The sequence below is a fragment of the Rhinolophus ferrumequinum genome, chromosome 15 (genome assembly GCF_004115265.2).
Source record: "Rhinolophus ferrumequinum isolate MPI-CBG mRhiFer1 chromosome 15, mRhiFer1_v1.p, whole genome shotgun sequence".
Taxonomy (NCBI): Eukaryota; Metazoa; Chordata; class Mammalia; order Chiroptera; family Rhinolophidae; genus Rhinolophus; species Rhinolophus ferrumequinum.
Genome location: NC_046298.1, coordinates 41,275,063 through 41,298,431, shown reverse-complemented (window position 1 = coordinate 41,298,431; position 23,369 = coordinate 41,275,063). Strand labels below are relative to the sequence as shown.

Genomic DNA, 23,369 nt, shown 5'->3' with positions numbered 1-23,369 from the left:
ACACTTGCAAAAAGTTTGTCTATTTCATTGGCATTTTCAAAGAACTAGATTTAAGTTATATTGACCAACTCTAATTTTGTTTTATATTTTATCCATATCTGCTTTTACATGTCTTTACCTTTTTCTTTTGGTTTATTTTGGTTTATTTCCAATCTCTTGAGTGGAAAACTTATTTTGTTCATTTTCAAGTATTTTTCTTTTAGTACTCTCAATGCATTTAAGTGTTTAAGGCTATCATTCTCCCTCGAGGTGCAGCTTTGGCCATATCCTGAAGATTTCTATATATAGTGTTTTCACTGCCATTTGATTCTGGTTGGTATTTTGCATTTAAGTATTATTTAAATATAAAGGATTGTTTTCAAGTGTGTAGAAATTTGGGGAGAGAGAGGGCTATAGCTTTTGAACTGATACCTACTTTTAATGCATTGCTATTTTACATAATGTATTGACCAACCATGCAAGCTTGCATTTGAAGTAAGGGCTCTGAGATAATTAAATGGTTTGGAAAACTCTAGTCTACCTTCAGTCCACACTTTTTTACTGACGGACAAAACTGAGGATTTAGTGAATTCATGGCAAATGTGGAATTATAACCCAGATCCCATAACCCTCATTCTGGGGGTCTTTCACCACCCCCCATCCCAACTCAACATAGCCATCTTCAGAAAGGCTGTCTTGCAAGTTTCTGGGAAATCTCTCTATAAGGCCTTCCCATTCCTACCCAAACCTCTTTTTCTACCCCAAGACTAGAGCCTGCCATCACCATTTCTGATCAACACCGTCTCTAATGGGGCCTCTGCACTGGGTGGGTCCTTCAGCTCAGACCCTGCTAATGAGAGGAGTTCAAAGACACACTCTCTTTGGCTCCCACTCCCCCATTTCCTTTCCCTCACCCCGCCCCTGTCCCATTTGCATTCATTATTCATAGGGCTTTCATAGTGGCTAGAGGAGGAGGGAGATGTTTTTAGTGTGCCGGTGATATTTGAGAGCCACATGGGGTTGGAGGTCAGACCTGACGACAATGGAGGACACAAAGGCACATCTTTGGTTAAATGGATGAGGGCCAGAAGGTACTAGAACTCTTCTTGAAAAATTTGGTCATTCCCTGTCCTGTGCACAAGCAGCTTTGCTTCAGGGCCCAGGTATGGAGTGAGGTACAGCGTGGGGGAGGGCTGTGTCCTACAGAACCCTGCTCTGTCAGGTGTCCCAAGGAGGGGCAGTCTTTGGCCCCCTGGGAGGCAGAACCCTCAGATATAACCTGGGGAGATGTGAGAAGGGTCTGAGACTCTGACATCAGCCAGTGGGAGCTTGTAGCACTGTGATTTGGGTATCCCTGTACATGCATGCACCCAGACTGAGAATACTCTTGGGTGGGAAAGGAAGCAAGCAGGCTACCAGGCAATGGCAGAGTTGGCAGTGGTGGAAGAAGAGGCTGACACACACTTGTGTTAACCAGGATGTTTATGGCCTCTGTCACTCTCTGACAGCTCAGCGAAGGAGTAGGTCCCTGTTGGCTTTAACTCTAGTGTGGAAGCAGGAGAACAGAGGAGTAGGACGATGGCGATCCTCCACTCAGGGGGAGGAGATGGGGAGGATGATGCAAAGAGCTCTTCTCTCTGGAGGTCTCCAGGGCCGCGCTGCTACTCCATGGCTGTGGGGGAGGATGGGGCAAAGGTACGGAGGAGATTGTCAGGGAGGTAGAGGATCAGGTCCCCAGTGCCCCCATCCCTCCTGCTCCCCAGCCCAGCCCCGGCCTCCCAGCGACCCCACCCGCCCCACGCTCAGCCTGTGCCAGGTTCAGGTTCAGGAAGGTGGCGTTGGTCTTCGTGCGAGGGAGGGAGGTTGACTGTGAGAAGAGAGACAGGTGAAAGGGAATTCCGAGGCTTCACCAGGGGTGGCCTGCTGTCATTGGATAGCATTCTCCCCACAACTCTGGCCCAGAAAACTGGAATTTGATGAGTGAATGGAAAAGAGGGTGTCTAGAGGTATCTGCCAGTGATTGGGTCCCTGACTCTGGAAACTTCAAGTCTGAGGGAGGGGACACTGTCCCTGACTCAGGCACATAGCTTTTGAGAGTGCCTAGTTTGATGGGGGAGGCAAAACTCCAGCCTGGGGAATGATCTAGTCCACAGTTTTGGAGATCTCCTTGTCTAATAGGTGAAACCTGCCCCTGCTTTAGGGACATGGCCTCTCAGACCTCTGAGAGGAGATGCTCAGTCTGATGGAGGAAACATGGTCCCTGACTCTGGGAGCTCCCAGTCTGATGGAGGAGACATGGTCCCTGAATCTGGGAGCTCCCAGTCTGATGGAGGAGACATGGTCCCTGAATCTGGGAGCTCCCAGTCTGATGGAGGAGACATGGTCCCTGACTCTGGGAGCTCCCAGTCTGATGGAGGAGACATGGTCCCTGACTCTGGGAGCTCCCAGTCTGATGGAGGAGACATGGTCCCTGACTCTGGGAGCTCCCAGTCTGATGGAGGAGACATGGTCCCTGACTCTGGGAGCTCCCAGTCTGATGGAGGAGACATGGTCCCTGACTCTGGGAGCTCCCAGTCTGATGGAGGAGACATGGTCCCTGACTCTGGGAGCTCCCAGTCTGATGGAGGAGACATGGTCCCTGACTCTGGGAGCTCCCAGTCTGATGGAGGAGACATGGTCCCTGACTCTGGGAGCTCCCAGTCTGATGGAGGAGACATGGTCCCTGACTCTGGGAGCTCCCAGTCTGATGGAGGAGACATGGTCCCTGAATCTGGGAGCTCCCAGTCTGATGGAGGAGACATGGTCCCTGAATCTGGGAGCTCCCAGTCTGATGGAGGAGACATGGTCCCTGACTCTGGGAGCTCCCAGTCTGATGGAGGAGACATGGTCCCTGACTCTGGGAGCTCCCAGTCTGATGGAGGAGACATGGTCCCTGACTCTGGGAGCTCCCAGTCTGATGGAGGAGACATGGTCCCTGAATCTGGGAGCTCCCAGTCTGATGGAGGAGACATGGTCCCTGAATCTGGGAGCTCCCAGTCTGATGGAGGAGACATGGTCCCTGACTCTGGGAGCTCCCAGTCTGATGGAGGAGACATGGTCCCTGATTCTGGGAGCTCCCAGTCTGATGGAGGAGACATGGTCCCTGATTCTGGGAGCTCCCAGTCTGATGGGGAGACACGGTCCCCAACACCTGGGAGCTTCCAGTCTGACTGGGAGTCACAGTCCCCAACATTTGGGAATTCCCAGTCTGATGGAAGAGACATTGTTTCTGACTACTGGAACCTCCCGGTGTGATAGAGGAGACACAATTCCTACGACCTAGAAACCTCCATCCTAATGGAGTAGATATTCCATATTTCAGTTTGAGAAAGAAATTCCATCCTCAGACGGTAGATTCTGTCCTCATTCTTACTAATGCAAAGGATGAGACATGGTCCCCATTGTCTAGGATGACAGTCTGAAGAGGGAGGCATGATCCACCCTCACTCTATGCCTATAGTATGATTGTGGAGGTAAACCTCCATCATTAGCCCATTTCCCCAATAGGGTAGGAGAAACAATATCTCCTGTTTAGGGTCCACTCATCTGTGGGATAAAAGATGCCCTACCCTCAGACTATGTACCCTTTGTTGAAACTTTCAGACTGGTGTACCTCTTATATGACACAGAAGGCATGGAAGCCCCCTTTAGTAGTCCTGAGTCTCATAGAGGAGGACTATCTATCCCTAGTCTAGACCATCAGTTCGACAGAAGAGGCAAGAGCTGCATTTGGGGACTGCCAAGTCAGATGGAGGAGACAAGGTCCCTTCTTGCAGTCTGGTGGAGAGGCACATCCATGCTTGGTCTGTGTCCCCCAACCTTATGGAGGACTCAAAGTCCCCTTTTGGGAGCCCCCATCTGAAAAGAGGCACCCTCCAACCCCTCCCGCACACTCACGGGCCACCTGCAGCTCCAGTTCCAGCGTCTCAGTCTTGCCCTGCAGTGTGACAGTCTTGAGTGTGTAGCGGCCGGCGTCTGTGAGGTTCAGCTTCTGCACCAGCAGCGAGCAGTTGGTGAAGCCCACCTCCCGGCCTGTGTGCGCGGGGCCTGCGATCCAATTCCCTGAGGGCAGTTGGCTGAGCAGCCGGTTGGGCTCGGAGGCAGGCCCGCGGTACCAGGCATAGACCAGCAGATCCTTGGGGTAGCCTTGTACAGTCAGTGTCACGTCCTGGCCCTCTGTCGGCTTGGTCGGGACGGGCACGATAGACATGGCGACGACTGCAGCTGTGAAGAGAGTGAGGGGACGCTGGGTCAGCTGGGCCGGTATTGGGCCTAGTGTCCCCTTCCCACTCCCAGCTGGCTCATCTGTGCCTCCCCCAAGCTGGCTGGTGTTCCCTCATGCAGCGTCTGGGAAGGAGACAGAGGAAGGAGGTAATTTGCGTGGTAGTGGCGGTGGGTTTTATATCCTGACAATGCTTTCCCCCATCAGACTGGGAGGCCCCAGGGGGTGGGGGCCATCTCTCTTCCATTCCACGAGGAATTCCCAGCCTTTGGTGGGGGGAATCTCTCCCTTTAAACTGCAAAACCCTAGAGAGTCGGGTAATGTCTCCTCCATCAGATTGGAAATTCCCAAATTATAGGGGCCATGTCTCCCTTATCTGATTGGAAATTCTAGAATATGGGGGACCGTGTCTCCCCCATCAAATAATTGGGAGTTGTGTATCCCAGGTAATGTCTCTCCTGTCAGACTGGGAGACCTCAGAATGTGGGGGCTGTAGTGTCCCATCAGGTTGAAAGTTTCCAGAGCATGGGAGGCCATGTCTCCTCCATCAGATTGGAAATTCCAGATTATTGGGTTGGGTCTTTTGATCAGGCCGGGGACCCCAGAAATTAGATGGAGGCATGTTTATCCCATCATACTGGAAATTCCTAGAAAGTGGGAGGCCTGTACTCCCCCATCAGATTGGGAGTACCCCAAATGTGGGAACTGTGTCTCTCCCATCAGACTAGGAATTGTAAAATATTAAAATAAAAGAGGCCATGTCTCCTGAAGACCATGTCTCCCCCATCAGAATAGAAAATCTCCCCAACTATGAACTGTGTCTCCTCCATCTGATTGGAAACTCATTGAGGGTGGGTGTTATGTCTCCTCCATCACTGCTTGGAAGTCCATGGAGTATGCGGCATTGCCTCTTTGACTAGCGACTCCTTGAATAAGGAGGCCATGCTTCCCTGTTCCAGGACCATCTCTTTAAGGGCAGAGACCATGTCTCCTCCATCAGATCAGAGTCCCCCAGGTGGGGGAGAGGTGATGTCACCCTTTCCTCTGTCTCTTTCCTGGCATCTGCCACAGGGTCGCTGACAGTTCAGGAGGCCTTTGGGGGCCCTGTACCCACTCCCTGAACATACCTGCACACTTTGGATACCCCCCATCTTGGCCTGTATGGACAGGGCTTGGGGCAGCACCTGAGGTCATCTGGTCCACCCCCTGTCTCCTGCCAATACCAGCTGCCAGGGCCCCGGTTGGCGTGGGGCTGGAGGAACACTTACCTCTAGGGATGTCATTTCCTTTGGGTGAAAGAGGATCCACCCTTTGGATGAGACCCAGCCTGTTAGTAGGAGGGAGGGGGAAGGTGGGGAGGGAAGGACTGTTCCTACTGTCCCTAGGGGATGGTGGCCACTTGGGAAGGAACCAAGGTGGAATTAATCAGATCCTTATGTTCAAAGCCGCCATCCTCAGGGGATGAGAAATGTCCCCTGAGGATCCTAATGGCTCGGAAAACACCAGCTGAGTCTGTACTGCCCCCAGCCCCCAGGTTGTTTAAGGACAGGGATAAGACAATGCCTCCCCAGCTGTGTTTTTCCATTTGCCAACACTTGGCTGTGATTTTCCATGTGTATATGTGCGTATGTACACTGTCATCCGGGCCAGACAACTGGGTAATCTAGTTGGCTACCAAGAAATTCAGCTGTCTGTGTGGCAGGGAGTGGGTCAAGCCCCTACGCAGCTGGTGACTGAATTTAGAACAGGGGTACCCACATAAAGGAACATCCGAATGTTTTCTCTCTCTGCCACTGCACGATATGGGACATGTGGCCCATTTTCTCACTGCCACCCCTCAAAGAAGAGAGTCATATTTGTTGTTTGTTTTTTAGGCGACAAGGGATACAGTGTCTCTTTTTGTCACCTGGATGGAGAGACGTCCACCTGATATGCCACTTTGTCACTTGGCCAACAAATGGGTTGCGAATCTCTCCCTTTCCAATCATTTGTTGGGCAAATGGTGGCCTAACTGTTGGTGGAACAGCCAAACCTTCACAGTCCAACTGGGTCTCCATGGGAAGAGGGCAGTGGCCAGCTGGGGGTGACTCACCAGTGAGCTTGACCACCACTGAGGCCGATCCAGAGAGCAGGGTCTTGGGATTCTTAGCAATACAGGTGTACGTGCCCTCCGTGGCTGCTGACATGCTAGTGATGTTGAGGTGATCTTGACCATTCTTTAGGGCCCGCCCATTGAAGGCCCACACGTACTCAGGCTCTGGGCAGGACCGGGACACGCACCACAGAGTGAGAGATGTGTTGAAGTCAACTTTGATGGTGCAGCCCGTGCGGGTGGTGGAATCGTGGATGATGGCCACACGTTCCGGGCCAACTGTGGGGGCAGGAAGGAGAGACACGGGGCAGTAGAGGGAGAGGGGAGGAGAGGTGGGCACCCCTGGCTTTCTTTCCACCAGGCTGGGCCCCTGGGAATATCAGGGCCTAGTAGAGGGAAATAGAGCTGTGGCCTTTCCGAATCCCACATGGATCTCTAACTTGCTCTAGGGTCTCGAGAGTCACTATTCCTCTCAGGGGATCTCAGTTTCTCTTCTGTAAAAAGAGGGTGTTGCGCCAGACAAAACTTCAAGATATTTTTCAAATCTATGGCTCTATTAAAAAATAAGTGGAAGAAGTCTAAATGATTTGTTTCTGATAAGCCATTCTAAGAGTCTACAATTCTAAGGCTCCAAGAGCGATGTTTCAGGTTCTAGGATTCTAAGATTCTAGATCTACGTTTCTAAGATTCTAGGATTGGGTTGCTCTAAGATTTTAGAATCAGATTCTAAGAGTCTAAGAATCTCTGTTTCTAGAGTTTCTAGGATCCTCAGAGTCTAGAATTCAGTGCTTCTTTAATCCAGGTTTCCCTGGTTGCAGGATTCTAGGCTCTAAGTTTTTCTACATCACCGGCCTTCGAGTACCTCAGTGATTTATTTTCCACGGATTCCGCACCGCATATCGTCTGCCTCTGGCAATGACTCCATGCTTTGGTAGTGTTTTTCTTTTATCTCCCCTCCCGTTTCACCACTCACTTCCTGCCTCCCTTTTAAAACCAGCCACTCCTGTGTCCCTGGGACCTGCAGGTATTGCTTCAAACTGGAGGATTATTCCATTTCAAAAGTGTCCTTAGGAGATGGGTCAAGTGTATTTTTAGAGGGCTCCCTGGTTCCTAACCCCAGCTTGTCTACTGACACACTGTGTGCCCTTGGGCACCTTCTGTTGGCCTCAGTTTCCCCACCTATGAGGTTTGGGCATTGGGTATCTCTGGGGCCAGGAGGACTCACAGTACACGGTCAGGTTGATGGGCTCGCTGCGGCTGACACTGACCGGGTTCCGGACCTCACACTGGTAGGTTCCAGCCTCTTCCCTGCGGATGCCGTGCCGGGTCAGCACCCGGCCGTCGGGGGACAGGCCGAGGCGGATGTCGATGGGCAGGGCCTCGCCATTGAAGAACCAGCGGACCTCAGCGGGGCTGGGGCTGCTGCAGATCAGGCGCAGGGTGTCTCGGCGCTCCACCAGCTCTGTGGTGTTGGCCAGGACCACGGGCTGGGCCAGGATCTCTGTGGGGCAAGAGACAGAGGGGGAGGGGGCCAGGCACCGCCTGCTCCCGGGGCCTCCCCTTCCCCAGGCAAGGGGCATCCTGGTGGTGCCCCTGTACCCCCAACACGAGGGGCAAAGAATGGGATAGGAGGCAGGTCTAATCCTGGAAGCCATCCTGAAGGAGGTGAGCATTTTCATGTTATTTTAGATCTTTTTTAAAAATGGTTTTAAAACTTTTTTAGAGTTTCTTTCTTTCTTTTTCTTTTTTTTTTTTTTTAAAGAGGGATTGGGAAGGACGTAGGAAGTCATGGCTGGGGAACAGTGGGGTCTGGGAGGTGTCTCACCATAGACCTGCAAGTGTCCGTAGCCCACCTCCGTCTGAAGCTGCCTGTTGAGAGTCTGCAGGATGTAGGTGCCCGAGTGCCCAAGCAGGGCACCCCGGATGTCCAGGCTGCCATCCGGACGCACAACCTCCCGTCCCGTGTGGGCCGGGCCAGGGGTCTCATCGCCTGTGCTCACAATGTAGCTGGCCACCAGGTAAGTCAGGCTGAGCGTGGGCCCTGCATACCAGTTGTAGGCAAGCAGCTCCCCCGTGAGCCCATGGACAGCCAGTGTGATGTTGTCCCCTTCAGCTGGCTGGTCAGGCTCGGGGGTGATAGAGATCTCGGCCCCTGCACTCAGGAACGTGGCTGGGGAAAAGGAGCCAGAGGGGTCAGATGAGGCAGGCTTGACTGGTCCCCCCATTTGATGGAGGAGACCTGGGCTCCTGGCATATGTGTTCCTGGTATATAGTAAGTGCTCAATAAATGTTAGCCAGGTGCAGAGTCTCAGTCTTGAGGAGGGGTATATGTGTGTTCTGAGGATGGGATTTGATGAGCTGTGCCAAGGAGCTAATATAGGACCTTGCACATAGCAAGCTCATAGCCCACACTCAGCCTATGTGACCTGGAGATTTCATGGGACCCAGAGGGTTTTCCCCACTGTGAGAGTCACCAAACTGAGCCTTATAAGATCGGGCTGGCTCATCCAGCCTCTTGGCCCTGACTCCCGGTCCAGTGCTCTTCCTCTGTCTCCCCATAATTAATATACCCCACCCCTTTTCTTTTGAACCCAATAGATAAGCCCCAAACCCGACTAGCTGGTCAGGGCTGCTTGGGTTTGAATTGTGTCTGGTTCCCTGAAACGGGTAGCCATGGCAGTTCTCATGTAAGAAGTACTCACGTGCCTAGCCTGGTTTCTGGTACTTTCCAGGCTGATAGAGCACGGCTAGCTAGGAGTGAGGGCTCTGGGTATAGCACTCAGCCCTGCCACTTTCTGGCTGAGTGGCCCCGGCCAGTGACTTCATTTCTCTGAGCCTCAGGTTTCACGTCTATGAAGTTGGGGGTCATGAGTGGGCCTTCTTCATAGGGTGATTGTTAACCCACAGAAAGCATTTAGAACAGCTCCAGGCACACAGTATGCACTAGTAATACTGCTTATGATGACCTTCCAATGACCCTGTGAGTTAGGCCCATTTCATAGACGAGGAAACTGAGGCTGAGAAGGGGAAGGCAACTGCCCAAAGCCACCTCCTCAGGGAGGGGCAGAGCTGCTGGTTAGAACTCACCCTAGTTAAGCTTCCACAGCTCAGTAAGGGTTTGCCACGTGAATGAAGGAGTAACAGTGGCTGACTTGCCCAAGTTCACACTCCAGTCTTAGAAATCTCCAAAGTCCACCCTGCCAACCTCTCTGGGTGGCTGTCCCTAGCCTGCCCATGCTGGGGCCTCTTGGAGGAGCAAACTGCCTGTGTGAAGCAGAGTTGCCCTCCCTACCCAGTATGCTAGACTTCTGCTCACACCCTCCCTCTCCCAGCTGTGAATCTCCTCCCTTCCCTTAGGCCTTCGGGGGGCTGAGGTTTTGGGGGCGCCATTCTCGCTCACCGCTGAGAAGGAGCCAGCTGTACCCGGTCAGCGCCATCTTTCGCCCCAAACCCGGGTCTTGGAGATAGCGGCGTTGGTGTCCCAATGCTCCGAGGCCCTTCCTGGTTGGGGCTTGGCTCCGTCTGGTGCAGGACCTGGGAGGGTTCGGTGATTTGGAGCCGGGGGAGATCACCTGAATTTGGAGGGATCGAGTCACCGAGGATCTGGGGCCCCGTTTGGGTACCAGAGCAGGCGTGGCAGGAACGGGCCAGGGGCCACGACCTGGCCAGGCCTCCTGGGGCACTGCCTAACCTTCTTTGTGCCGACGGCCCGGGTTTGGTACCAGGAGAAGAACCAGGTCGCTGCGGGGGGGGCGGGGCGGGGGAAAATTTTAGGGCAGTTCTTACCCATGACCCGGGCCTTGGCTTCACTGGCGAGCTTGGGGGTCACTGATGAATAAAACCAATCAACAGTGGCTGCTGTTTTCCCAGCCTCACCACTGTGGGTGACCTTCAACTGTCATCTCAGTGGATGTCCTGTGAGGTGGGCACTGTTAGAACCCCCATTCATTCACAGGTGGGCAAACTGAGGCACTGGGCAGGGGTTCTGACTTGCCCAATTTCCTGCATCGAGAGGGGACTTGAACCCCGCTCTGTTTCCAAAGCCACACAAAAGGGCAGGAGGCTGTTTGGCTGCACACTTTCCTTGGGACTCTGCTTCTCGTTGGCCTTTTCCTGCACAGGGCTGAGAAATGGGATGGTTTGTTGAGAGCAGTGAGCAAGATGCTACACGTTAGGAATTCAGCCAGTGCCTGGCAGGGTTGGGCCCCAACCACAAGGTCTGGTTGGTTGTGACTGTTAGTAAAAGTGTGGGCCTGGATCCCCTGTCCCCTACCTCCATGACCCTGGGCAAGTTATGGAGCCTGCTGGGTCTCGGTTTCCTCATCTATAAAATGGGAATGATGATCGTGTCCACCTCATAGGGCTGTTGTAAGGATTAAACAAGCAAACATGTGTGAAGTACTTAGAGCAATGCCCAGCACAGAGCAAACGCTCAACAAATCACTCATTCATTTATTCAGCAAATTTGGAATGAGCATCTCCTTTCTGCCAGGCACTGTTCTAGGCAGGCACTGGTAGGTAAAGCCCCAGCCCTTGTGGGCTGACATTCGGGGGGTAAACAAATAAAATGTAAAATCTATTCCATGCCGGATGGAGATAAGTGATGTTTGGAGACATAAAGCCAGGAAGGGGGGTTGCAATTTTTAAATTGAGGGCAGGGGAGGGGATCAGGGAGGGTGTCTATGGGGAGGTGATACTGGGGAGAGGCCACGGGTGGGGGGGACCTGGGGGAAGAGCGTTCCTGACAGACATGTTATTATCAATGTCTCGATGGCTTCTGGGTCCTGGTCCCTCCAAGGCCCCAGTTTCTGGGCAGGGGGCCATACCTGCGGCTCACCTGTCCTGGTTTGTTCCTCCAGCACTGTGTCCTGAGCTGCCCTCGCTGGGCAGGACTCTGATGGGGGAGGGAGTGAGAGGTGTGGGTGACCTGGCGCCTCTTGCTGCCCCCATCCCTCCTGTGACCTCACTTCACCCTTCTCTGTCCTGGCCCAGCCCCCTCCCCTGAGCCCTGGGACTTTGTCCCAGTGTCATTCAGGATGCCTCCCCCGGATGTCCCTGGGCACCTCTCACTCACCTCGTCCCAAACTGACCTTGGCATCTTCCCCAGATCTGCTCTTTCTCCCTGTCTTCTTATCAGAGATGGCGCCACCGTCCTCTGTCATTGGGACAGAGAGACCCAAGCCTCGTCCCTGTTGCCTCCTCCAGCCCCCAGCACACCATACCCTATGGAGCCTGCCTCCTAAATATTTCTTCCACATGTTTCTTTCTCTCCCTCCCTGTGTTCCCTACCCTGGTCCAGGAGCCCCCTGTTCCTTGTCTGGTTTCACCTCCAAACTCCTCCCTGGTCTCTGCCCGCCCCCATTGTGCTCAGAACCTACTATGCCTCCCCATTACCCTCAGGAGAAAGCCCAGGTCCTTGCCATGGCCCCTGTGTCCCAGCATCATGGGACACCCCTTCCTTCCGGAACTCTCTGCTCCAGTTATTCTGTCTCACTTGTGCTCTCTCCACACAGCATAGACCCCTGCTTCCCTCTGCTCTGTTTCATTGCCTGCCCAACAACTCCTCCTCCTTCAGGAAGCCCTCCTGGACTCTCAGGCTGGGTTAGGTGTGCCCTGGGATCCCCATTCCCAGCCTTGACCCTCCTGGGTCCTCACTGTCAGAGGGCTAGGTTCATCTCCATGACTGGACTGTGAGTCCTGGGAAGGCAGGCCCAGGGCTGTTGTGGTCACTACCGTTTCCCCAGTACTGTCCAGCCCAGGGTTGGGCACAGAGCAGGGGCTCAGAGAGTGTTTGTGGAACCGGATACTAGGTGTGGATGACACAGAGAAAGAGTAGTCTCCAGGGAGGCCCAGGTTTCTGGTGATTTGGCTGAGGACTGTGGCTCTGGGAGGCTGAGGGCAGAACCCGGCTCACGTCCAGACTCTGCCATAGCTCCCTACCACGCACGGCGTCACACTGACCCTTCTCTGCTGTCCGCTCCCCTGCCCCACTTCCCAGGTCCCTCCTCTGGCTCTCCTGGACACGACCCAGATCCCTGGGCTAACCAACAGCTGCAGTTTCTTGGGCACCTACTACGTATGTAGCAGGCCTAGAGCTGGGCATAAAGTAGAACAGGCAACCCTGGGCAGGGTCCTTTGCCTCACTGTACAGTGGTGGTGGGTGATCATGACACTGATCTGCCTAGGAGTCCTCTGAGGGTGGAGGAGATCAGAGGCATGGAGGACTCTGTGCTGGGCCTGCCCCAGCCAGGGCGCTGTGCACATGGGCACCATTTTTCATTCACCATTCAACAAATGTTCATTGAGCACCTACTTTGTGCTGGCTGCTCTGTTAGGTGTCGGTTACAGCCTTGAATAGGACAGACAGTGATCCCTACCCCGTAGAGCTGATCTTTGGTTTGGGGACACAGCCAATAGACAAACATAAACACACATAATATTATATCAGGTGGAGATAATACTATGAAGAAAAATCAAGCAGGGCGAGGGGATGGAGATGGCTGGGGCACTGGTTTACGTAGGGCAGCGAGAAGACGTTGCAGGAGGTGACACTGGAGACTTGAACACACTCAAAAAGAGTCTGGAGGCTGTGCTAGAAACACATGATAGAGATTTATTCAAGGGTCTTGGAGTTTTCAAACTGGAAACATAGCTAGGCAAAAACCCAGGAGTGTTCCAAAGAAGAAAGGAAGAAAAGTTGAAAGTTCTTATACCAAAAGAGTGCATTCTTGAGAATGATCAGTCCTGCGTTCTCAGCCCTAAGGTTGGTCCAGGACAGTTAGCAGTCAGATGTCAGGTAGTCTGGAAGAGGGCGCCAGGAGGTCTGGTCACGTTCGGGTGGTCTGGATAATGGATGGCAGGTGGCCCCCATATGTGAGTCCTTCAGGGGATAATTAGAGGGCCACCTGAAGGTCTAGATGCACATCCAGGCACTGATAAAGGACTGGAAAGTTCAAACAAACTTAAGTTCCCATGCTAGTTAGAACAAGAATGGAGTCTTCTCATGTCTCAACTTTTATAGTGTTAGTAATTTTAGCAGCTTGGTTAAAATAACTCCATTTATATATTCCCTATCTTCACTCTTTCTTCAGACTCAAGAAGGGAGCCCTGCTAATTGTAGGGGAAGAGCATTCCAGGCAAAGGGAACAGCAGGTGCAAAGGCCCTGGGGCAGGAGCATGTTGGTGAGTGTGAGGCCAGTGAGCCTGGAGTCCATCCTGCAGACAAGGAAACTGAAGCTCAGGGCCGTGGCCTCAGGAGGTTGGAGTGCGTAAGTCTTATCTTCTCCACACAGCCAGCTGGGGACAAGGTTCTCTGACCCTGTTTTGTCAGCTCCCTTCCCCCAGTCCCAGACCTCTTATCTCAGCAGCCACATTATTAGTTCCTTAGGGAGCTGGAGGCTGCCTAAGGCCTCCTCATTCATTCTCCTGGTGGAGGCCTCACCCACCACTGACTTAATCCATGTTTGTTAGATGGAAACAGTGGCGGGACCCTTGTCCTGTCCTCCCTGGGCAGAGACGTTGAAGCTGAGGGGTTGACTAGCAGGTTTCTGAACCCCCTTCTTCCCCTTATCTCTCCAGGGTGAGGCTGAGGGTGCTGCAATATTGACTCATGGATCTGACCTCCGGGTGTGGCTTCCTGTGCCCGCCTGGCAAGGTCTGGGCTTGATCCTGGGGAGGCTGTTCTTGGAGAGATAGTACCCCATATCCCCTTAATTCCTCACTCTAGAAAGAGCCCCCAGACTACCTTGCAAGAGGGGAGAGTGAATTGTGTGAGCAAGCCTGAGACTTGTGCCCGGGCTGTTCCCTTTGCGTGGATATCCGTCTATTCCCGCCTCCTCTTTTCCCTCTCATCTCCTTCACCTGGGGTTTTCCAAGTCATTCAATCATTTAACAAATATTTACTGATCACTGACTATCTGCCAGGCTTTGGTGGGACAGACAACATCCCCTCCCTTATGGGGTCAAATCCTATTGGAGGGAGATGGCCATAATCAAACAACTGATATAGCATATGCCAGGGAGAGATGAGTGCTATAAAAAATAAAATAGAACAAGAGGCTAGGGAGTGACGGGTTGCTCTTTTCGCTAGGGAAGTCAGGGAGGGCCTTTCTGAGGAGATGATGTTTGAGCTGAGACCTGAAGGAGGCGACCTGGGGAGCCCTATGAACATCTCAGGGAAGAGTGGTTTTGGCAGAAGGCACAGCAAGTGCAAAGGCCCTGAGGCAGGGAAGTCTTTGATGAGTGTGGGGGCAGCAAGGAGACTATTGTAGCTGGAGCTTAGTGAGGGAAGGGGACGGTGGGACGACGTGGTGGTTAGAGAGGGAGCATCTGGTCTCTCTTCCTCCACTCATGCCTCTCCCCCCATATTATTTGAAAACAAATTCAAGCCATTATATTATTTTATTCATAGATACTTCAGCCTGGATCTCTAAAAGGTAAGGCCTCATTAAGAAAACAAAACAAAACAAAACACTTACAATGTCATTATTTCACCTAAAAAGTGAAAAGAAACTGAACAATTCCTTGGTGTCTTCACATTACCCAGACAGTGTTCAAGTTTTCAATTGTCTCATACATGTCACGATCTCTTTATCAGCTTCATTGAGGCATAATTTCTAGCCTAGAAAATTCACCTTGGGCAGCCATCACCCAAATCGAGCTTTAGAACACTTTTATCACCCTGGAAATTTTCCTCACGCCAGGATCCCAAAATGGTTCAATATTTTGAAAATTCTTGCTTCAGCCGTAGACTGCTTTTCTCACACTAAATCTCCCAGGGAACCCCAGTGTGTACAACGAAACGAATGCCTCAAACTAGACTCGCACCCTCTCCCACGTATAGGAAAAAGCCTTCACCTCCATCAATGATTACCCTTCTGCTGCCAGTCTACCTACACCAGCTGATCCAGCAACTCTTTAGGAGGGCAATGCCCTTTTGTTCACAAAGGGTTTGGATTAGGGAGGGAAGGGTTTTCCCCATGAATCATAATCACCCTTGGTCACGGCCCAGCCCACTTCCTTCCCCATGCAGCCACTTCCTCATTTACAAAACAAGGAGCCACAGCCCTGAGAATCTAGTGGTGCCCTCGGACTCAGAGGAAGGGGGTGGTGGCCACAGGCAGTGACCTTGGTGGGCAGAGCTTGGGTGGGCAGAGCGAGGGAGCCTGGAACCTCCTAGTACCAGCCAAGGACATAAGTCTCCTCCTCGTTGAGCCAAACACTTCACTCCGTCCTGCAATGCCACCATCAGCGGTACCTCCTCAAGGTTAAGACTTGAGCTCTCCTTGGTGCCGTCTGCTTGGACACACAGGCCCCAACATGTTAGTGGGTGTGGGCCACGTCTTGGGCCTTCCTTTCAGACCACAATGAGCAGAGGGTAAAGCTTGGGTGTCGGAATGACTTTGGTTCCATCCCCAGTTTGTCCATTTACATCCTGTATGACCTGACTCAGTTTCCTCATCTGTGAAACAGGGATAATCGTAGTTCTTCCCTCAAAAAACTATCGCAAATATAAAATAAGTTAATAAATGTAAAGCACTTAGCACACAGCATGGTTTATGTACTTGTAGTAAGTGCTCAATAAATGTTTATTATTAATGATTATTGCGTTGGGTTCTACATTGCCTCCCCCACTAGACTGCAAGCTTCCTGAGAGTAGGAACTGGTCTAGTTTATCTTCATGTCTCTGGTGCCCAGTTAAGTTTATGCAACAGAGTGTGGTATACAGTAGTTGTTCAACAAACGTTTGTCAGTGAATCAATGGAGACAGCTATGAATGGAAGGGAAGGATCTAAATAATGAGAATCCACACAAATTCACTTAGTGCACATACATTCCTTGAACCCCTGCCCTGTCCCTGCTCCATGCTGTGTGGTATTGGGACCCATGGGTGACTAAGACAGCCCCAGCCCTGCCTCCAGGGGCTCACCGTCCAGCAGGGAGACAAACCCATCTCCAGGTAGTAGGTAGGTGAATTCAGAGGGGGGACCTCACCCAGCTTGGGCATCAGGGAGGGCTTCCTGGAGGAAGAGGTGTCTCAGCTGAGACCTAGAGGATGAATGGGGGTGCCTGTGGGCATGCTCCAGACTGAGGGAACAGAATGTGCAATGGCTGGAAGAAGTTCATCTGGTGGACCATAGACCACAGGGTGGGGGTGAGGGCAGGAGGTGCTGAGAGGGGATCCTGAGGGGCCAAAACCTTGCAGGGAGTTGAAGGTTGTGGTGAGAAGCCTGGACTTGAAGGGTACTGGGGAGCCATGGATGGTTCTGAGCAGAAAGGGGCAGTGTTGAGTTTGGCCTTTAGGAAGATTCCTGGGACTGTCTTGTGGTGGGAGGGTGGGAGGGAGCAGGAGACCAGGTAGGAGGCTGGGGTGGGGATTGGGAGAAACAGCCTGGCCCAGGACTGGGCTGTGAAACCAGGGAACACCTAGCTCGGGAGACTTAGGTGGCAGGTTCCATTGCTCGCCCCAGTGAAACTGAGGTGGGGAAAACCCATGTTTTGGGTCTGGGCAGCTGGGTGACCTCTCTGCGTGCCCAGAAGGGTAAAGAAAGGGGCAGAGGCTGAGGGTGGGGGCTTGGAGAGGGGGCATCACACAGTTAGGGCCCCTGTCGGCAGGTCTGCACGGTCCTCTGCTGCCCCCTCCTGGCTCCACAGTGATTCCCATTCTACCTGTAAGTCTGGCAACAAGGACAGACCTAATAAGCCCAAACTCCAACAAGTGACAAAAGATGACACTTCCGGGTCGACCGTGCTGTGGGGTGCACTCACGTTCACTGTCCCTAATCCCACACCCCTGACCCCGGTCTCCAGCTGCCTTCTCCTGCCAACACGTGGTACTGAACTAAGGCTGTCCTCCCAAGCCCTGCCCTCTTCTTTCTTATTTAAAAAACAGTCTTATTGAGATGTAATTAACTTACCATACGATTCATCTATTCCAAGTGCACAGTTCAATGTTTTAGTATGTTCCTAGGGTTGTGCAACCATCATCACAATCGGTTTTGGAGCATTTCGATCATCCTCAAAAGAAACCTTGTACCCATAAGCAGTCCCTCCCTATTTCCCCTCTCCCTCCCAGCTCCTGGCAACCACTAATCTACTTTCTTTCTTTCTTTTTTTTTTAATTTCTACCTCTTATTTGCTTTTATTATTATTTTTATTATTTTTATTTTATTTTATTTTATTTATTGGGGTGACAATTGTTAGTAAAATTACATAGATTTCAGGTGTGCAATTCTGTATCACATCATCTATAAATTACATTGTGTGTTCATCACCCAGAGCCCAGAGTCAGTTCTCCTTCCATCACCATATATTTGATCCCCCTTACCCTTATCTCCCACCCCCCAACCCCCTTACCCTCTGGTAACCACTAAATTACGTTCCCCAGATTAATTTTCAAACCCCGTGGCCATCTTGTGGTTACTGATTGTTTTCTAATCCCCTCACCTTCTCCCTTACCCCCACCCACCCCGCCCATCTAGCAACCCTCAGTTTTTCCTCTTTGTCTCCAAAACTGTTTCTGATTAGTTCATTCACTTGTTCTTTTCTTTAGATTCCGCATATAAGTGAGATCATATGGTACTTATCTTTCTCTGTCTGACTTATTTCACTTAACATAATGTTCTCTAGGTCCATCCATGTTGTTGCAAATGGTAAGATTTCTTTCTTCTTTATGGCTGCGTAATACTCCATTGTATAAATGTACCACAGTTTCTTAATCCAGTCATCTACCGATGGGCATTTTGGTTGTTTCCATGTCTTGGCTATTGTGTATAGTGCTGCAATAAACATAGGAGTGCATAAAGATTTTTGAATTGGAGTTTTGGATTTCTCCGGATAGATACCTAGGAGTGGAATTACTGGATCATAGGGTAGTTCCATTTTCAGATTTTTGAGATACCTCCATACTATTTTCCATAGTGGCTGCACCAATCTGCAATCCCACCAATAGTGCACAAGCGTTCCCTTTTCTCCACATCCGCGCCAGCACTTGTTGTTTGTTGATTTATTGATGATAGCCATTTTGACTGGGGTGAGGTGGTATCTCATTGTGGTTTTTATTTGCATTTCTCTGATGGTTAGTGAGGTTGAGCATTTCTTCATATGTCTGTTTGCCATCTGTATGTCCTTTTTAGAAAAATGTCTCTTCAAGTCCTCTGCCCATTTTTTAATTGGGTCGTTTGTTTTTTTGGAGTTGAGTTGAGTGAGTTTTTCATAGATTTGTGATATTAATCCCTTATCAGACATATCATTGGCAAATATTTTTTCCCATTCAGTAGGATCCCTTTTTGTTTTATTGATGGTTTCCTTTGCTGTGAAAAAACTTTTTAGTTTGATATAATCCCACATGTTTATTTTTTCTCTTACTTCCCTCGCTCGAGGGGATATATCAGTAAAAATCTTACTCCGGGTAATGTCTGTGAAGTTTCTTCCTATATTTTCTTCTAGGTATTTTATGGTTTCAGATCTTACATTTAAGTCTTTAAGCCATTTTGAATTTATTTTTGTATATGGTGTAAGGAGGTGGTCCAGCTTCATTTTTTTGCATGTGTCTGTCCAGGTTTCCCAGCACCATTTATTGAATAGACTGTCTTTACCCCATCGTACATTCTTGCTTCCATTGTCGTAGATTAAATGGCCATATAGGCATGGATTTATTTCTGGACTCTCTATTCTGTTCCATTGATCTATGTGTTTTTATGCCAGTACCATGCTGTTTTGATTACTGTAGCCTTGTAGTATAATTTGAAGTCAGGTATTGTTATACCTCCCACTTTGTTCTTATTTCTCAAGATTGCCTTGGCTATTCGGGGTCTTTTATGGTTAATCTACTTTCTGTCTCTATGAACTTGCCAATTCTAGACAATAAATGGAATCCTACCATATGTGATCTTTTGTTTCTGGCTTCTTTCACCTAACACAATGGTCTCACGGTTTATCCACGTTGTAGCATAGATCAACAATTCATTCCTTTTTAGGGCTGAATAATATTTCATGGTCTGGACCTACCACATTTGGTTTATCCACTCACCTGCTGATGGACATTTGGGTTCTTTTTAACTTTTTGGCTATTATGAATCATGCTGCTGTGAACATTCAGGTACAATTTTTTTGTGTGGACATGGGGCTTCATTTTTTGCAAATCCGGCCGTCTTGCAGTGTGAACCCCATCACTGTCCCTGGCCCCGCCTCGCACAAGCCAGACACCTGGGAAGGGGTTTCCTGACTCCAGTACCTCAGCTTTCTTCAGAGCTGATTCATTTTTTTCTGACGACATTATTCCCCCTGGACTTCACATTTGATGCTTTGTTGTCAGCTCTCCAAGGACAAATATCTCTGAGTTTTGTTCACGTCTGTCTCCTCAGAGCCTAGAACAGCTGCACACAGCAGATGATCAATAAATGTTGAATTGATCAATGAACAAAGTATTGACATGTGCTTCTCCCTAACCCCCCACGTCTAATTCAGGACCAAATTCTATCAACGTTTCATTCTAAGTATCTTTCAGCTTTGTGTACTTCTTCCCCTGGGCACCCGTACCACCTTGGTCCAGCACCTGCTGAATGAATGAATGAGTCATTGAATGAATAGATGGAGGATGGCAGGTCTGTCTGGAAATTTCTCTCAGGAAAGCATAGTGGTTGAGAGTATGGGCTCTGGTGTGAATCCTGATGGTGTTTTGATTGGGCTGTTCATACATATTTCAGTTCTTCCTGTTATGGGTACGTGGTAGGATTACACCTACCCAGCCCTCTTGACAAGAGATTTGTACCATGTGACTTGCTTTGCAATGAAATATGGTGGGACTGTCACTTCTGGGTGGAAGCCTTTTAAAAGCTAGTTCATGCCTTGCCATGTTCCCTTCCTTTCCCTGCACAGTGGTGGGCTCTGTGAACATGGGCCTGTTCCCGGATGAGATGTAAAGCAGAGCTCTCCTGCCCCTCATCACAACTGCCTACTTAAGATGGACATGGAGTATGAGCCAGAAATATACTTTGATGTTTTAAGCCATGGAAATTGTGGCGTTGTTACTGCAGCATAACCCAGCTTATCCTGGCTGCAACACTGGTCTTTCCTGATATCGCTGTGTGACCTTGGGATAGTTACTTCACCTCTCTGAACCACGATTTCTCCATCTGCAAAATGGGATATAATAGTCCCAGCCTCCCAAGACTATTCTGAGAACTCAAGAAATTCCAACTGTCAAGGCACAAAGGCCTGGCTTATTCAGTGGAGCTATTATTATCATTACAATTCATTCTGGTTTTGTAGTGGTAAAGGAAGAAGAGCCCTTTGGAATCCTGCTTCCTCAGAGTCTGTGCTAGTCTTCTAGGGCTACTATAGCAAACACCACAGACTTGGTAACTTAAACAACAGACATCAATTTTTTCACAATTTGAAAGGCTGGAAGTCTAAGGTCAAGGTGTCAACACAGGGTTGGTTTCTTCAAAGGCCTGTCTTCTTAGCTTGCAGACAGCCACTTCCTTGTCGTGTCCTCCCACGACTTTTTCTCCATGCATGTGGTTCCCTAGTGTCTCTTCCTCTTCTTATAAGGACACCAGTCCTGTTGGAGGTCAGAGGGCCCCACCCTCTGACCTCATTTAATGGCCTCTTTAAAGGGTTTATTTCCAAATACGGTTGCATGGGGGTTTAGGGTTGGAACATACAAATTTTGAAGGACAGGATTCAGTCTATAACAGCAGGTATCAAGTGAGCTGGAAGGCAGGCAGGCAGGCTCAGAGAGCTTCCTCTTGAAAACACTGCCATCGTGGAGGGGTGTGTGTGTGTGATTATTGGGATTTAGAAGGAGCTAGGTGTAACAGAATCCTTAAGTAATGGCAGCTTCAATAAGAGAGGAGTCTTTCTCTCTCAAGTAACTATCTAACCTGGCATGGCAGCTCTGTCCACATTGCTGTCCTGGTTCAAGCTCTCTCTCATGGGCTCTGTGCTGTCCTTGTCCACACGAGCCCTGGTGGCTCTCACCACCACATCTTTTCTCCAGCCTAAGTAAACAAAGAGGAAGAGGTATCCTGTCCCTTTACGGGCTTGACCTGAGGATTTCATATATCATCTCTGCTCACATTCCATTGGCCTGGAATTAGTCACATGGCCACACCTAGCTGCAAGGGAAGCTGGGCAATGTAGTTTTTATGTTTAGCAGCCATATGCTTGTTAAAAATCCTATTACTGAGGAATGGAGGGAACAGATATTGAGGATTGACAAGCAGTTGCTGGCATAGAGGAGAGGAAGCAGGCATGTGGGTTCTCTTCATCTGAGGTCAGGTTGAACAGAATCCGCCCATACCCTGAACCCTAGCAGCCAGAGTTGGGCTGAGCCCTGCCCACGTGGCTGACCTGGTTGACCTTCTTAGTAAGCAGGACGTCAGAGGCCCAGGCATTGGGTGTCCTAAGAAGCCTGGGGGATGGAAGTCCCTCAAGGGAGTATTAGCATGCTTGGCCACAGGAAATGCAACTTCCCTTCCTGTGAATTCTTCTTCATCCTGTATATTAGTTTCCTGATGCTGCTATTATAAATTACCACAAATTTAACGGCTTAAAACAATAGGAATTTATCCTCTAACAGTTCTGGAGGTCAGAAGTCTGAAATGGGTCTCACGGGGCCAAAACCAAGACGTCAGCAGGGCAGTGTTTCTTTCTGGAGGTTCTAGGGGAGACTCTGCGTTATTGCCTTTTCCAACTTTTAGAGGCTTCTGCTCTTTTCCATCTCCAAAGCCAGAAAGGGCCAGTGGAATCTTTCTCACATCAAGACACTCTGACTCCGTGCTGCCTTGGCTTTCGGCCTCTCCCTCCATCTTCGAAGTGTGTCACTCCAATTTCTGCTTCCTTTGTTGTCACAGCTCCTTCTCTGACTGTCACTCCTCCTGTGACCCTTTTATAAAGACCCTTGTGATAACATTTAGGGCCCACCAGGGTAATTCAGGATAATGTCTCCATCTCAGGATCATTAACTTAAGATAAAGCAAAGTCCCTTTTGCTAAATAAGGTAATATTCATAGGGGATTAGGACATAGATATCTTTGAGGAGCCAAAAGTCACAGTCTTTGCAGTGTCTTACGTGGCCCTGCTCGCTCCCCGCTCCCCATCTCCTTGACTTCACCTCCCACTCTGTCCCCCACTCTTCTTCTCCCACCACCCTACCCTTCTTGCTGCTCCTCGAACACACTGCTACCTCAGGACCTTTGCACTTGCCATTCCGTCTGTGGTGAATGCTCTCCCTCTAGATCCCTCCATGGCTTCCTCCCTTCCTTCCTTCAGGTCTTTTCTCATTGTCACCTTCTCAGTGAAATTCTTCCCAACACCAGTTCTCTCTATATTTCCCCCAATGCACTTATCACCATCCAACACCCCATGATGACATATTTATTTATTTTGTTTCCTGACTCCCTACCCTGCCAGAGTGTCCCTCTAGGAGAGCAAGAGTTTTTGCCTGCTTTGTTCCCTGCTAAAGCTACAGGATCTAGAACTGCCCATGGCACACATTCTATTTATTGCTAAATGAATGAATAAATTAAGGGCCAGACTGGACCCCCTTTTGGGACTGGGCGTGTGGTGGGGGTAGAGGAGGGAGCCTTGCTCTGAGGGACTTGGTAGAGTCAGGGTGGGGGCAACAGGCAGAAGTTGGCCACAGGTTCTGAGACACTGAATTTTTTTTATTAGTTTCAGGTATACAAAACCCCTCACAAAATGATAACCCCCCTCAATCTACTACCCCTCCAATGTTGTATATAGCTGTTACATTTCCATTGACTCTATTCCCTATGCTGTACTCCACATCCCATGACTATATATATAAAATACTAAATTATAGTTGACATTCAATATTACCCAGCTTCAGCTTCAGGTGTACAGTGCAGTGGTCAGGCATCTACACCGTCCCTGAAGTGGTCTCCATAATAAGACAAGTGCCCATCGGACACCCTACAAAATCTTTACATTATCGATTACATTCCCCAAACTGTGTTTCGTATCCCTGTGGCAATATCGTGGCTACCAATCTGTGCTTTCTAATCCCCTCAC

General features: G+C 50.1%; 1 protein-coding gene across 1 annotated transcript; it reads right to left on the bottom strand.

The window, feature by feature from the left end:
* Window positions 1–1,443: 1,443 nt before the first annotated feature.
* Window positions 1,444–9,994, bottom strand: CEACAM16 (CEA cell adhesion molecule 16, tectorial membrane component). Its single transcript, XM_033127015.1, has 6 exons — window positions 9,733–9,994; window positions 8,158–8,502; window positions 7,558–7,833; window positions 6,333–6,611; window positions 3,916–4,242; window positions 1,444–1,651 (listed from the first exon to the last, which is right to left on the bottom strand). Exons 1-6 carry the CDS (start codon window positions 9,767–9,769, stop codon window positions 1,641–1,643), a joined length of 1,275 nt encoding a protein of 424 aa, XP_032982906.1. The 5' UTR covers window positions 9,770–9,994; the 3' UTR covers window positions 1,444–1,640.
* Between the last annotated feature and the right edge of the window lie 13,375 nt (window positions 9,995–23,369).

Bases quoted from the DNA above. Each gene is read 5' to 3' on its own strand.
- CEACAM16 (XM_033127015.1), bottom strand. From the start codon at position 9,769: ATGGCGCTGACCGGGTACAGCTGGCTCCTTCTCAGCG. The intron at 8,503-9,732 runs GTGAGCGAGAAT...CCTTTTCCCCAG, and splicing joins CAGCTGGCTCCTTCTCAGCG to CCACGTTCCTGAGTGCAGGG. The intron at 7,834-8,157 runs GTGAGACACCTC...CTTGCCCCACAG, and splicing joins CGGACACTTGCAGGTCTATG to AGATCCTGGCCCAGCCCGTG.